The sequence below is a fragment of the Empidonax traillii genome, unplaced genomic scaffold, assembly GCF_003031625.1.
Source record: "Empidonax traillii isolate 1590-97213 ecotype Southwest subspecies unplaced genomic scaffold, ASM303162v1 scaffold284:size1552100, whole genome shotgun sequence".
Taxonomy (NCBI): Eukaryota; Metazoa; Chordata; class Aves; order Passeriformes; family Tyrannidae; genus Empidonax; species Empidonax traillii.
In genome coordinates this window covers 824,557-841,050 of record NW_020955477.1, presented here as the reverse complement: position 1 = coordinate 841,050, position 16,494 = coordinate 824,557, and the positions used below count along the sequence as shown (strand labels likewise).

At 42.6% G+C, this 16,494-nt stretch overlaps 1 protein-coding gene across 2 annotated transcripts in view; it reads left to right on the top strand.

The window, feature by feature from the left end:
• The window catches only part of SPAG16 (sperm associated antigen 16), a 367,722-nt gene that overhangs the window by 266,349 nt on the left and 84,879 nt on the right, over nt 1-16,494 (top strand). For both annotated transcript variants that reach the window (XM_027890314.1, XM_027890313.1), the window contains exon 15: nt 355-481. In XM_027890314.1, coding sequence (XP_027746115.1) covers nt 355-481 — 127 coding nt within the window. The remainder of the gene's footprint in view (nt 1-354; nt 482-16,494) is intronic.

Below are 16,494 nucleotides of genomic sequence, written 5' to 3'. Positions count from 1 at the left end.
AAAACATGAGTGCACAAATTTAAAAGCAGGGCTGAAGGGCCATTCCTGTGAGAAGAAAGGGAATCATAAGGCATGTTCTTAGGGGACACTGGTATCAGAATTCAAGAGGACCTCTTTTCTGGTTTTTTACTCATAGTTTCTCCCGAACTGCTCTGCTTAGGAGTTGTGTTGTCGCTGTTCAAGGCAACGGAGCTGAAAAGAGTCTGTGATAACTTTGTATACAATAACTTACATTTATTTCAGTCCTTACAGCTGATGTGTCTGGCAGCAGTGGGTGTCCAGCCCTGTGTTGCAGGCTTTCTTCTTGGCAGAAGTACAAAAGCAATGCCTTGATTTTGTTTCCATCCGTGACAGGGGGACACAATCGCTTCCTGTGACTCCTCCGGCGTGCTGAAGCTGTGGGACATGCGCAAGCTGGTGCCCATGCTGTCCATCGACGCGGGCCCACATCCTGCCAACCAGGTCGCCTTCGATCCCTCGGGTAGGATTCGAAAACAACCTTTTCTACCTAAGGCTTTCTTTTGAAATCTCTCTGCTCCCTCTCTGCTTCTGAAGCCAGATAGCATGTGTGAAGCAGTGCAGGTGTGTTAATTTTAAGGCAGGATTACCTGATTGTGCCAGTGATCAATACATTTGTTTTCTGTGGACTAAACTGCCAAACTGGACTAATGCTCCATTCATATAAAATGAAATATCTGCACTAACAAAGAGTACAATTAATTACAGAAATATTACCTAAAATACAGAACTGATCAACAGGGGTAGAAAGCTCAGTGAGATTAGCTGCGTTCTAGTGATCTTTATTGTCTATTACTGTTTGTTCTTTTATTTGCTAATTCTGTGGTTGCATTTCATAACCAGTCTAAGTCCTCTAACAGTTGCCTCAGAACTTCATTGTGTTGACAGGACTGCTTACTAGGCACAAAGAACTGACTTAACCAGTTATTTTTCATCATCAGCCGTGTATTACCATGTCAGCACTATTGTGAGTGAGCATGCTTTTTCATTTGAAGAGGGGCTGTTCTAAAAACATTTTGTTTTAAAACCAGTATTAATCTTCCCTTCTAAAGCACAGACAAGCATCCATGTTGCAGCACAGAATTAGATCCTAGCCTAGGAAATCGCTTTGCTCAAAGGTAGTACAACATGATATGATATACTATAATATTATAAAATGTAATATATGTAGGTCTATTGAAAAAAGTATGCATTTGCATTGTATGTTCATAAAATATAAAGCTTTGATACAATATGAGAGATAGTTAAGGAATCATTAAAGCAAAATAGTAGAATGATATTTTGTCATAATGACCCACATACTGTGGAACACATAATGTCAATATATTGAGTCACTTGGCAGAAAACTTTGCCATCAAATTCTAGATTATTTGTATAGTGATTTCACAGATCTCTCTGCTGTATCATTAAATAAGGTATTTTCATTTCCAAGGGAGTAAAAATGCATTGACATTTAAACTGTCCATTTTTGGACAGTTTCCCAAAGACAAGTTTAACCACTGTTGTATTTACGTGTGTAATTTGGAATAAGAGCTCATTTCTTGTTCAGGAGGATGTGAAGAAGTTTTACATTTTTGTTTCTGGAGTATAACGCTGGCTCATTCACAAAGGAACAGCATCCCTGAAAAACACATTTGCAATGTTTCTGGCCAGATGGGAACTTTCCAATAGAAAGGTTATCAGCTTCAGGTAATCTGAAGGGGCACTTTTTTCCATCATTTGGATAAAATCCAAAATTTTCTCTGCAGGACTAAGCACACAACAGAGAAATCAGACCGGGGTGGATGGTGACAGAGAGGCAGAATACAACAGGATGCAATCCCAGCTATAAAGACAGGAAAATGCCTGGCTAAGGCTCTTGCTGTAAGAGGGATAGTCCCTGTGTCACCTGAGCAGGGACAGAGGGTGAGCGACCCATACCAGGCACTGTCCACACACACAGACTGCTCTTCTTGGCTGACAGTGGAGTAGCCAAGCCAACTCATTCAAAGTGAGTCTGAATCCTGAAATGGCTCTTGGTACATCAATTAGGGGCTGAATGATGCTTGTCTTCAACAGCAGAGTGCTGGGTAAAATGATCCAGCAGGTTCCTGCAGTGTTTGTCTCAACAGTCATTCATGGACTTGGTCAATCTAAACTCTTCTGTCAGTCATTTGAGTGGAGTTAAGCAAAAAGCCTGTCAAAGTAAGTCTAACAGCCAGAATACTCCAGAAACAAATGGTGATGGCAGAATATATCCTGTGTTTAACTGCTGGGGAGTGGGACATCTGCCTCATTCAGGACCTCTGTCTGTGGAGCAGCTTGGATGGATTTTCCTTATCAAAGCGTGGCTGAATTTCCAGCTGTGTCCCTCAGTCTCTCCGGGTGGTGTTACAACCACCAGTGTAAAATACTTGAGTGCATTAATAGTCACAGGCACAAATTGTTCAGCATCTTACAGGTGGATTTAATTACCAGATTAGAGAGCCATGGTTGAGCAGGTCTATTCTTTTGCCCAATAATTATTTAAATGAGAGCTCATAAAGATAGAAGGGGTTTATGAAAAGTTGGGCGGTATCAGCAAATGAGATTGAAGTCGGAGATAGTAAAGCCCCAACTAATGGAAGATTTTGGTTTTCCTTTGTGTTGTTTTCAAGTCATTATCTTTGCAAATGCAATGTAGACAAGCACATCCTACCTTTTGTTTTTAACTGTTATCTTTGTCAGTATGACATGCATAGGGTGAGTGGTGCTTCACAAGGAGCCAGTACCAAGGAGGAGTTTGTAAGTTCCTGGGGTTCTCCTGATGGCATTATTTGGGATGGCCTTTGCTAACTTGAGTGATCTGAGTGCTATTCATGGCACAAATGCCTGACTATAAAGCTGTTTTCTTTCTTCTGAGTCGTTTCACACTCAAAACTGAAATAAGTTAGTGAAAAAAGTTGTGTATAAATCTTTCTGCTTCAGTCACTCTCTGCCTTAGCTTTTCTTTAGCTCAGCTTAAAGGTGGACTTTGCCATATCCCATACTTGTGAATGAGGAGAAATGAACTACATAATTAATTACCACTGCACTTCATGTGGATTTTCTGCTTTGCCTCAGTCTGTCTGAAACAAGCTCGTGGTATTTCAGTGAGAAGTGGTGAGGGAGCTGTCTGGGACTCCATTTGGGGTAATGCTCTTCACTGTAGTGCTTAATAACAGAAAATATTCTGGTATTATATACAAAGAACATGCCCTTTGAATTCTGTGTGCCGTGAATGGTCTCAGAAAGAGGACTGACCGTGGTTACTGTGCAAGGTGATCCACAATGTAACTAATTTTTAAACTGAATTCACTTTTATTTTTTCATATGCAATTTAACCACGTGCATATATTCTCGTGTAGCATTCATGAATCCCTTGAACAACCTCTTGTAATCAGCTTTTGTTTCCAGTTGCTGCTTTGAAAATGTAAATATGGTTAATCACAACACAGCATTGCACATGTAAGACGAGCTGTAGAAGATTCCATTTTATATGCTATGATACATTTATTATCACATCACATTAAAAAAACCAACCAAACAACCCCCACTTCACAGCAACAATCCAGAAAGCAAGAGAGTTACAATAAGGCCAAGGGAAACCAAATAATATTTGGAAAAAGATTTTTAATTTCTCCTGTTTCTATCCAGGCTGGGCCACGTTGCTCTCAGCACCAATAAACAGCCTTGCCTTGGCTCTGGCCATCTCCAAGGGCTACAGGGAACTGCTTTACTGCAAGGAAGAGGATGTTAAAAGAAAAATAACAGTTGTAAATGAGCGTGAAAGTTGAGAAATGGCAGGATCAAGATTATTTTGTGAAAAAGGTGGTTCATTTCAGGAGACAGGAATTCTGGGGATGCAGGAGACACACTGACAGTGAACAGATGGCACCACTGTCAACTATGCTGGGGTCAGGGCAACTGTTCAGTGTTGATATCTAAAAGCAAGTTTAATTTGCTTAATTACCTGTCACATGACATCACAGAGGGCTATCACCACAAGACAGCCATCACTCCAGTGGGTGGCAGTTGTTTGCTGCTCCTCTGGAGTTGGTTTGGGTGCTAAGTGGTGCTCTACAGAATTTGTTTCTCTGCATTACCCACCCTTTACTGAATGCAGAATTATTGACAGGATTTCCTGGGATGCCACTGATGAAGCATTTGCAATATCTGCACTTGCTATTATTGATAATATCAAAGCCATAAGTGATCCACACAGACCTCACGAGGGATGGGGACACGGAGATTAAACCTCAGAAGGTCGGAATTCCTGCTGATACTGAGTCAGCAGGGAAAGTTCCAAAATCACAGTTTTCAGATTTGTTATCTGGCAACAATTTGTGTGCTCAGAACAGAACTGGCAGACATAGTCCTTGCAAATTGATCATGCAGTGCCCACTCAGTTTTCTCTTTGATGTCCTCAGTTTTTGTTGGCTGCACAAAGACAAGATGATGTTGAGGTGACAGAGCCAGGTGTCTGTCTTTTCTCCTTCTTCCCTTCGCATTTTTGGTTAATTCATACCATTTTAGTGGCAAGGAGGAGATAAAGCTTCTTGCTAGGGTGGGAAGTCTTCCAGGATGGAAGAAGCTCCCCATTGCTGGGAAGCTGTACAGTGGGGTTTGGAATTGGTGGCTGAATTGGCAGAGGACACACCTGCACCTGTCAGATCCCAGGAGGTGACTGTGTCCATATAGAGAGAGAACTGGAGCAAGACGAGATCTTTACTATTTCCCACTTGTTTTGCAGCTTCTCAAGCTTGCTTTTTGTCTTTGTCTCCCTCTTGATTACAGATAAAGTCTTGCATGATGGGAGAAAAACCCTCTAGTACAGAATTTACCAGTAATCTTTTTAGAGGCATCTGATTTTGTCCATATAGAGCAATTATGTGCTGACATTAATGTGTGTGTTTTCTTTGTGACCCCCATTTCTGACTAAAAAGCTTTTTTCATTACAACACTTTATTGCTCTGTGTTCTTTAATCTCCCAGGCAGATTACTTGATAACATCAATTGATTCCTTAGGGTGCTTTTCCCCTTGTGGTTCAGTGCCTGAGTCCCTGCTTCAATTCTGACTATGTATGTGCTGTCACAGGCAACACAGTCTCCACTTGGGTAATTCTCACTCGACTGAAGGTATTGCCAATTAACACAAACTTCTGATCAGTGATTCTGGGTATTGACAAGAGAGGAAACATGAAGAATTAAACAACTGTTTAAGGAAATGCTTTTTCTCCCCTTTCCCAGTCTCTGCATAAGCCAAACCTCTTTCCTTCCCCCTTCCTAGCCTTTGCCTGCCCTGTTTTAGCTGCAGGCTGCACCCTGTTATCCCAGTTCCTTTGGTGCAGTAATGGGTGATGTGGGAGGTTGGGGTTGTGTGTGCAAGGGCTTCTGTGTGACACTCCTCCTGTTCCTGCCTGTTCCTGCCTGCTCCTGCCTGCTCCGGGCTCTCACTGCTCCCTGCGGATCGCCCCTGGGCCACAGGTTTGTGTCAGTAGATGGGGCATTCCTGTACATTAACTGGGGGCTGTGTGTAAATTAACTGGATGTCAGTGCATGAGCTGATGGGGCACCCATGCATGAGCTGGGGGCATTCAGGTATGAACCAACTGGATGAATTGGTTGGGCACTCACGTGTAGCCGTAGCAAACTCTGCAAACTGGTGCTCAGTACGCAAAGAGAACTCGATATATAGAGAGATTGAAATAGATGTAATTCTTTGGATTTGTCGTGGCACTTGTTTTTGTACACAGAGCTCAGAAAACTCCCAGTTCTGGTTATTAGTCCTTTTGGACTTGCAGTGCTGTAACTCGTCCTAACAGGGTGGCAAGGTGATCCAGCTGAGGGTTTGGAACACATCTTTCCAGTTCCTTTGAAGCATTTGCTCTTTGCATTGAGAACTGAGACTTTGCTGTCTGCTTTGCTTCTCATTCAGGCTTTTCTCCGGTCTATTCGTAAAACATAAGCCACAGTCTGGTACATCCCTTGTTCCTCTCCTTTCTCCCATCAGGAATTGTTTAATGTCTGTCCCATCAGAAGCCTTTGGTTTTCTGTGGGTTCAGCACTCCAAGGCCTGTGTGTTTTCACTTCATCCTTACACAGTTTTTCTGTATAAACTAAGGATTTGATTCACATGGTCTGTTTCTTTTAAATATAATTGATCCACGTTCTCAGAGATTTTGCTTAATGAGCACAAATGCAGCACCTGCATATCTTAGTTTGCTATTTATTATTTGGTGATCAGCACTTTCAGTTTGTCTTCACTTTCTTCTTGGCCTCAGCTTGTGTCCAAGTGCTGTGTCAGTGCTGTGCATGTGAGCTGTGTGTGCCTCCTCTGTCCCTGCAGGTACTGGCCAAGGACCAGGCAGGGAAAACAACTCTTCTTCCTTCCAAAGTGCTGTAGGGCTAAATACCAAAACCAGGCCCTTGGCTTTACACTGGCAAACTGAGAGCAGGCATGAGTCTCCATTTCTCTTTGTTCTTGTCCATCTCTTTCTCTCTCTCTCTTTAATCCAAACTTGAGTATCCCTCATAAAACTTTTCTTAAAAGTCCATGATATATGTTTGGTCCATGTCTGATTGTGCATCCCTACTTTAAACTGATCCGGGGAAGATAAACTTTCAGGCCCACCATTTGTTGACCATTTGGTTTTTTATACAAGCAAAAAGTTTTCAAAACTGACACTTTGCCACACCGGCAAAAAGGTTTTGTCCTTTGTGCCTCAAAGCTGAAATCACTGCTTTGGCAGAGCTTTGCAATAGGCAAATGCTGTTGCCCCAACTGTGTGCTCTTCCACAGCGCATCAGTATTGATGTTTTGTCCCTAGGGAGCCTGCCCAGCCTGCGTGTTTGAACTGCTGAAGCCATTAGTGGGCTCCCTGGAGAGATTCAGGTGTGCTCTGAGTTGCTTTACACAACCCATGCCCTATTTTCCAGTCCTGATGGTGCTGCTTAGCCTTGGCAGTGAGATTGACAGCACACCCTTGTCGGCCCTCTTTCTCTGAGGAGCGCTTGCAACATCTGTTGACCAGCCTTAATTGCTCCTGTGGTCAACATGGGAGTAAAAGGATGTGCTGGAAGACTGCATTACTCAACAGTAATTCCTTCTCTCATAATTCTCACTCCTTCCCTCGCTGCTGTTCAATGTAATTTTTTTTCTCATTCTCAACATTTGTTTTCCTGACCATAAAAACTCTCTAATTTGGAGGCAGAGGGTAGATTGGAACGTACACAAATATGAGCTGACTGACAGATGATTTTGTCTCCCAGTTTTGTGGGGACATGAAACTATGACTCTCCCTATTTCTGACCGCTGCAGTTTGCCAACGGGAAAAAGCTGGCGATGAATTTTGTCCCTCTATTGATGGGGAGAAGAGTTGTGCTGTGCAGTGTTTCTGGTGTGTCATGACCATTTTTCAATACAAGCAAACACCACAATATTTAAATACGCTAGAAGGGAAAGAAAGGGAATTCTTAAAATATGACTTTATTTGCGGCACACACATAATTTAAAATGTATGAAATATTTGTCCTTTGGAAAGGAAAGGGAGGTGGCTTGGAACTCCCTTCTTTTACATTTTTTTGCCCTAGTTGCAGATAGTTTTGTCTCTGGCTGTGTTTGCTGAGCTAATGAGGGTGGGGACTGTGTAGGACTGCAGGCAATTGCTTTGAGCCATGAGCACTTTGAAGAGATTAGCCCCATTGATATTCCCTTCATCTTCGTTAGAGAGGAATGCTTCCTTCCCTGGAGTGCCAGGAGATGGACAGCTATTTAATAGAGCCAGCCTTTTTCAAGTAGATACTGTAGTCCTAGCTATTCCCATCTCACTTGCCTGCACACACCCAGCATAAAAACAATGTTCTGGAGGCCAGGGTTGGAGCTCATTAGAGCAATATATTGACCCGGTCCGGTTTTTTTTGAGGACCCCAGGTTGATTGGATTATTATCTGACTGGTTAAATGTTATTCTTCAAGGAGAAGCAACAGTTTCGGCTGTTCAGGCAGTCAGCCAAAACATGGTGATGAGCAAATTGTTTGTTCCAAGAGTAAATGAAGGGAATGTCCACGTGATTTTTGCCATCCTTGTATTAAACTAACAGAAGCTGAAAATTGGAGCTTTATGCATCCCAAGTGGGGCATAACTGATCAAAATTTTGATTCTCCAGCAGCTATCCACAAACTGAATTAAAATGGCTTGCAAGAAGTTGGCTTTTTTTCTAATCTCATTTTAACTAGGCACAAGTCTTAAAATAATAATGTATTCAACATCTCATCTCTAGCATTTACTGCTTTTGTAACTTTACCAGGTCCACGGGTTCTATTTTATATTTATTGTTTATATTAATTCCAGCTCACAGAGTGCTGCAATTAGCAAATTCCCACTTTGAATGTATTTACAGTGATAGAATGAGAACTCCTTCCTTTCACTCAGACTGCCCAGCTCCATCCCAAACCTGGCTTAGATACAAGAGCTTCATCTCCTGATTAACTGATTCCTGCAGACAGTCAGAGAGAAAGGACCTCTGAAGGTCACCACAGCCTTTCTTCCATGAAAGCTCCTCTTAAATATCGACAGCTCTCCGGGTCCCGTGTTCTGAGCGTCTGTGTTGTATGCACAGAACGGATCAATGCTGCATTCATCATTCATACCCTGAAACACAAGAAAGGGATCTTTGAAATAAGGCATTCTGCTGATCTAGGATTTGTGTGTGCTTTTCTATGTGTTAAACATGGGAGAGGGAATGGCCACGGCATTCTCTGCCCAGGACTGGATAGGTCAGGGAACCTGCACGGGGACAGCGATTGGCATCTTTGTCACTGTGGAAATGAGATGTGTGTCCATCGGTAATCAGGAGTCACTAGCTAGCTTGTAGCTTCCTGGAATGATCCAGACTTGAGCTGGGAGTGTAGAAAATATGCTTATGAAAAGAAGAATTTGGGTGGTTTTGTTGAAGGGAAGCAAATCCCTGGAGAGGAGACAGAGTCCATAGGGAGTGGATGCTTTGGAGTGACTGCCTGAGTATCTCAAGTACGTTACTTAAAACTGAAGGATAATTTAGGTAATTCGGTCTGTTTACCCACTACTCTTTTCCCTTTTGAGAAGGAAAGTTCATATTTTGAACTGAAAGTAGGAAATGAAATGTCAGACTGTTTCATATAAACCCCCCCAATCTATAAAACTACCAATAACCAGGATTTCGCTTTCCCCTTTTTGGAGGTAAAACCTATGCCAGTCTGTGTTGAGTTTGAGTAACACACTTTCAGTAACTCAAGACTTACATTTTTGGCAAACTTGCTATTTTTCCAGTATTCATTTTTAAAAGCAACTGAAGTCTGAAAATTGTTTGCCTCCAGATACCTGTAATGTGATTACCAAGAAAGTTTTGATTCCTTGAACAGCTCTTCCACTTGGTAAATGAAATATATTCATGAGCTAGTTCTTTTCAGAGCTTGGAACATGGCATCTCTTTTCAAGAAAGAGATCATCTTTAAATTAAAAGTGTGCTGTCCTTAGCCTTTTTTTTATTTTTATTTTATTGACAAATTGTCACAAGAGCTAAAATGCGTAATCATCAATAACAAGTGATCCATGGGGCTATGCAAAATATATTGATTAACAATATAATCTCCACACAGATGTCCTGGGAGTGCTTGTTATTTTTTATGCACCAATCTAGGACTCCTGCTTGCATTTCAAGGGCCAGGGGGAAGAAGGTGAGGGAGACAAAGTTCAGGGCATCTCTGCAGTTGCTCCCTGCTGTTCCCAGTCAGGACTGGCTGCCCTGGTGGGTCATGTCTACGGAAAGGCAGCGTGTTGGCTGAGAAGGAAAAACACTCCCAGCTGCTCCTACCCTGGGATGTGCCAGCCCCTCTTTGTCAGGCCTGCAGGGGGCACAAAACAAACCCACTGGCTTGGAGTCAATTGGGAGCCTGAGACAAAATCCCCCTTGTCGTGAAAGTGTGATTTTAATTTGTTTTTAAGGCTGCTCCACCACCGAGAAAATCCTGATTTAGATGCCTTTGAGGCATTTAACTTATGCCTATGCAGAACTATTGCTCAGAGAAAATTGGATGCAGTTTTAGGATTAGATAAGTGACCTAGGAGAGAGAAAGAGAGTGCAAAACTTGCATATCCACTTTGTCCAGACGGATATTCGCTAGGAAACCTTCAAACTGCTCATAAATATTGCCTGTCCTTTTATAAAGGCTCCCACCAGCGAGCCCGTGGTCATTTCCTGGGCAGAAAGACATTTTTTGTACTGAGACTTTGGGGCAACTAAATAAAGTATTTGAATTTTCTTTCTTTTTCTGTGGCAAAATACTATACATGATGATGAATGGGAAAATAAGCAAGGAAAGAAATTCTGTAAACAGTCTCCAAAGCATGACTTGGATATTTGAGCTGTTTGTTTGGTTTCGGGGTTTTTTTTCCCATGGAATGAACTTTCTTTACTTCTTTGCCTGTCTTTTACCTTGTGAAAATATCTTTTATGTAGAGCTGTTACCTCCCTGAGTATCCCATGCTCTTGGGAGTAAGGTAAAATCTACTTACTTTTAGAATTTACTTACTTTTAGTCTTTCCTCTGTAAACTGAGTGAAAAAAAAGAGAGAACCGCAGGGTTTTGGGTCCTAGCACAGGTCTGTTGTGCCAGACCCACCCCTGGCATCGAGCAGGGGCTGATGCTTAGGGAAAATGCTGTTTCCCTGCTGCTCTCCTCCAGTGCCCTGTGGACTGGGGGCTCCCAGAGCTGGGGACCTCCTGCACTTTGGTGTTCAGGGATCTGTTCAACTTCCCTGGTCTTTTGGTTCGAAACTCCTTTATATGCCCAATAGATCCCATAGCTATGGTGAAAGTGATACATTCTGATTCTCATGCTGTGGGAATTAGTCAATAATTGCTCCTTGTTCAACCTCTCCATGCTGGCACATCTTCCCCTGCTCTCTTTCCGGAGCTGAAGTGTCTGTGTCCACCTAATCTCCTGGATGCATAAGCCATTCCTCATCTTTCTTCATTTGTTGCCCTTCTGTAAGTCTTATTTTGGGTCCATGCTTTTGCAAACAGAGAAGAGGGACAAGTCCTGTATGATGTATTTAAGATGTGCTTAAATCATGGTTTTAAAATGAGGCCTAATGAAGTTTCCTGATTTTCTTCTCTAGCGTTCCCCCCACCTCCAATAAATCTTAAATCTTGACATTATACCAAGCTGATGTTTTCAAAGGCAACAACAGGGTGGCTGTGAGATCTCTCTCCTAAGTGACAAAGGCTAGTTTACTGTCCATCACTGGATTTGTATAATTAAGGATACTTTTGTTCACTTGAACCATTTCATGTTTCACAGAATTCAGTTTCGTCTGCCACTTAATCCAGTAGCATCTTGAGATTCTTCAGTGAGTCTGTGAAATGTGCTGTTGTCTTGAAAGACATGAATAATTTTATACTATCAGTGCTCACCTTCACATCCTTAAAAAAAAAATTATTAATATGTTGACTAGCACAGGTCCCAGAATAAATGTCACATTCTTCTGGTAATCTATTCCTGTGTTTTCCTATTGGAAAGGTTCCATTTTTTCCCCTCCCAACTTTGGTCATCCAAACTCCTGGCAGTTCAGATATCTCATGTCACATCACCCTTCCTCCTGTGCTTCCCAGCACCATCAAAGACCTGGAGCAGACTTCTGATCTGTGGTTTCCTGCTATAAAAGCTCTGGTAACTCTTCAGTGTGGTGTTACATTTCTCTGTGCATCAGCTAAATCTGTTTATTATACAACCGAGTTTATTACACCTGCAAAGAAATCAGAGCTCCCGCCTGGCCATTTCTCAGGCTCTTTTCAGAAGTTGCTGTAACATTTGCCACCTTCCCTTCCTCTGCCCCTTGGACTGTGTTAAGCAGTAGGTCTTGTACTTCAGTAACTGTTTCAGTTAATTTCATATTTAATGTTTTCTAAACCTCCTGTTTGAATACTCTCTGATTCTGGCAAATATTTAATCAGCTTAGTCCGAGATTTTGGACTTCTGTTCCCTTTTCAGACACCGACGCAGCCTGTCCAGGGGATGTTTTGGGAGTTACAAACACTATCAGCTCTCTGCTGACACCCAGTCCTGGTGGCTCGTGGGATTGCAGCTGCTTGGGTATGGTCGGAATAACGTGCAGGTGGCTTTGCAATCCATCATAGAGAAGAGGGGTTTATGCTATTGGGATATGAGGCACCTGGCTTTCTTTGAGAGACCTCACCTTTAAAGGAATGGATGACTCTTCCCAGTAAAGGAATGAGTCAGCAGATCCTTTAACCAAAGACGTCCATCTATTTAATATAAGGTGTTTTGTTGCTCAGCTCGATGTGCATCTGAAGTTGGATGGTAACATTAAAGTTGGACGGTAAGATCAGGAGATAAATTCTTAAAGCTGTCCTTGGAGTGCAAGGTTCACTGAATTTGAGAATTTCATTGTGCATTCCATAAAAAAGGGGAACGTAAGGCATAGTCTGTTAAATTCATTGCCTTCCCTGGCCTCCTTGCCAGAACTGGAGTAGTAGTTGATAACAGCCTTTTATTCAGGTTCATTCCTTTCTGTGTTCCGGGCTGCAGCCACAGCTGACTGCTTAAAACTCTAATATACAATTATGTGTATGTGGCTAAACAGGTTTTTCCTCACATCAGTGGAATTAGCCCTCTCCACTGGGGTCCAGTATTTGAGGGGGTTTGATTTTCTATTGTGTATTATTTTTCCTTCAATTCCATACACTAGCCAGTCAGCCTGAATAGCATTGGGAATATCTCTGATAGCATAATTGGCTTTTATAACAGTGACTGTAATTAATTATTAGTGTTTTAGCTGTGCTTGCAAGCTGAGTTTAGGTACTGGCAAAATAAGGACTCATTGGCTGATGGACCAGCAAAATAATGGGCTCCATTTCGGCAGCTGAACCCTCTGAGTGAGAGCCCGGGGAGGGCAGGTCTGTGCCAGTGGGGCTGAGAGGGTTCCTCCACCTCCTTCCCTGAGCAGCTGCAACTGCCAGGAATGAGTGAAGAACCCGGCTTTAGAAACTCGTGGCCTTCCCCTTCCAGGTCCTGCAGCTCAGTGTTTGAGCATGGGACTGCTGAGCCTCATGGTTGTGATTGATGGTCATTTTTATTTGTTTATTAACACATTTGTTGTAGAACATGTTTGTGTAAGCCAGGAGACAACTCTGATGCTTGATAGGATATTGCAGGCATAGTAAACACAAAATCAGGGAAAATGAGGTTACTGATTACTATGAACACTTCTTCCCTGGCAGCAGAGCAAAGCATAGGGAAAGGGAACGGGAAAGGAAATCAAGAAGAACCAGCCCCAGGGAAATTATTAAACATCACCTCATTCAGAACCCCTCAGCTAAAGAAAACAAGATGCTCTCCTGAAATACCACCCAAAGTCTTACCTGGTAGATACGGATCTGATGTTTGGCGAGAAGGCTGATGCTGTTTGCTGGGCAGTGCTGACCATCCCCACGGTGTCATGTACCTTGTGCAGCAGGTTGTGTGTGGCAAGCTAGGATAGTGGGCCAGGGTAGGGGATATCTTGACTCTCAGTGTTGTCCTTTCAAGCGAAGAGAAGCCTGAGCCTCCAATGTCCAAAGAGGATTTCTTCTTGGCTTTGTCTTACATGATATCACATGCTCTGGGTGGCTGTTCCTGTAATCCCCCTGAGCCAGCCTCTGTCTAGCAGGCACCATACATTCTGTGCAGGGCATTTGCTGGGACACTGTAGGGGACCCAGCTGAGCAGGTATACCCTGGATGCTGCAGCAGGCTGCTCTGGCTCTTAGTGGTTCCTTAGGTCAGACATCCCAGCTCTGGGGTGGTTTTCAAACACCAGACTTTTTCTCTTCTCTGAGAGTCGTAGTTTCACTCTTGTCTGTGTGTGCTGCTGGCCTGAGGGCTCCTGGGGCTGCCCATTCAAACTCTTACACTAACCAGGCACTCTGGTACATATTTTATAACAATTCTTTGTCATTCCTCTCCCATTTGTTTTCTGGTGTTCCTTTCCTTTTGCTGCTACAAAAGCTCTTCTGTTCTTACATTTGATGTTCACTTCTGTGATTTGTCCTGATGTTCTCTGCAATTATTGTTTGAACAGTACTAAGGGGAATGTCTGAATAATTCAGTGGAATGGATCCAAAATGACACAGACTGGGTTGCTCAAGAGATGAGAGCACAATCACACCCATTAACATAGATCTGACCTTCACCTTATGTACAAATACATGCACATTACAGTCCTTTGGCTCTTCTGCAGTTCTGCTCTTAACATACATATTCACGGTCCGTTTGGAAGCAGGAACTAAAGGCTGGATGAGGAGGGAGGTTTTACTTCCAGGAATTACCCCGTTAGGTGTGAAGCTGTTTTTTGTGTAAAGGTGTGGCAGAGTGACCTTTAGGATCCTGCCATTGTGAACTGGTAGATGCCGTGATCCCGCTCACATTACTAGGGTGGTTCAGTCACTTGTGCCATGAGCACCGTGTGCCTGAATTTGAAGTGTCCTGCACTGAACCTCTCTGTAGTGTTACCTGACTTGTTCTTCTTCTATAATTCGTGGAGGAGAAGTGACAACTGCACCGCAGTACAGTGTGGCCATCTTTGTGGAAACACAATGCCTGTCAGTGCATCCTCTCCAGAACAGAAACACCTAAAACTGCAGCATCACAGAATGGTTTGGGTTGGAAGGAAACTTAAAGCTCATCTCGTTCCATCCCCCTGCCATGGGCAGGGTCACCTTCCACTATCCCAGGTTGCTCCAAGCCCTGTCCAACCTGGCCTTGAACACTTCCAGGGATGGGGCAGCCACAGCTTCTCTGGGCAACCTTTGCCAGGGCCTCCCCACCCTCACAGGGGAGAATTCCTTCCTAATATCTCATCTAAACCTCCTACCTTTCAGTCTGTACCCATTCCTGCCTGTCCTATGGGTACAGTTCCTGATGAAGAGTCTGTTTCCAGCTTCCACATAGTTCCCTTCAGGCACTGGAAGGCTGCTGTTAGATCTCCATGCAGCCTTCTCTTCTCCAGGCTGAACAGCCCCAGCTCTCCCAGCCTGTCCCCACAGGGCAGGTGCTCTAGTCTAGAATTCAAGCATTTCATGTCTTCAGTTGTCCCAGCCCAACAAAAGTAAAAACCCCTTCATGTGCTCAGTGATTTAAAAGCAGCAAACACACCTCAGCCCATCTACTGCCACATACATAATCGGTCTGGGTATTTCCAAGCAAAACAAATACTTCCACAGGAGCTATTGTGAACAGATGGACTAACATCCATAAAATAGGCAGTTCCCTCTTTAAGTGATTTGTTGGAATAAAAGGTATTGTTTCCATCGAGATTTAAACTACAGTTTGCTTAAATTATTTTTATATTTGCCCATTATATTGTGAGCATATGAAATGGGCAAAATGTTAAGAATAATTAAGCAGAGTGGTCCTGAATACCCTGGTGAGTCTGAAAAATCATATATAACAGTAAGCAGCTATCTGTGGAGCTGCCAATTCTACTTATATAAGCCCATCTGTTTACATCTTCACCTGTTCCCTAAAGAAGAATACATCTTATGTGAAGAATTCCCACCAGATCCCTCAGACATTTTATCATTCAGGAATGTTCTTCCTGTTTGTTCTCTCTCTTTCCTTCAGAAGAAACTATACAATTAATGTTTTCAGTGTGGTCTCTTAGAACGTTTGCAAGACAAATGCTGGACTTAGCATATAAAATTAAATGAGTTTGTTCTCTTCTGATTCTGTAATGAATACAAATTGTTGCAAGCCATTTGCATATACCTTTGACTCACAGTGGCTCCCAGTCTTGTCTCCTGTTTCTCTCTCCACTCCTCCATTCTCATTTTGAATCCCTCAGACCATCTCTTGTTAAACCTAAGGTGTAGGTTATTTTATGTCTAACTGATCAGGTGGAAAGGCTGTTTGCTATTTACACCATGTGAACTTCTTTTATTATAAAACTTATTTTTAAAAGAGAAAAAGGGGTTCAGGAGCTTCAAACTTCATGTTTCCCTGTGTCCCTCAGTCCTAGGAGTTCAGCTAATGTTTTCCTGCTGAGAAACAGCACATATACATTCCCTGGTGGAGGTTCCATCCTCAGAACTGCTTCAACAACAACATTACCTGAATAACATCAGATATAAGCATGTGGACTTTTTTGATCTTTTTATTAAATCCTAATATCAAAGTGGATTTATCCACTCTAAAAGATAAGATGGGGGGGGAGGCCAGCTTTGGAAGATCATTTGCATTTCTTTCATTTGGTGGCCTAATCTTCTTCCTACTCTATTGAACTTCTATAAATTGTTTTAGAATTCTTAGAACGAAAAAAATCTCTAAAGAGTTCTAACTTCCAATTATCAAAGTGTAAATTCTTTACATAAACTTTAGTGGCTCAACAAATACAAAATAAAATGAGGTCAAGTCAAAAAAGGAACAAATTCAATTATCCCCTT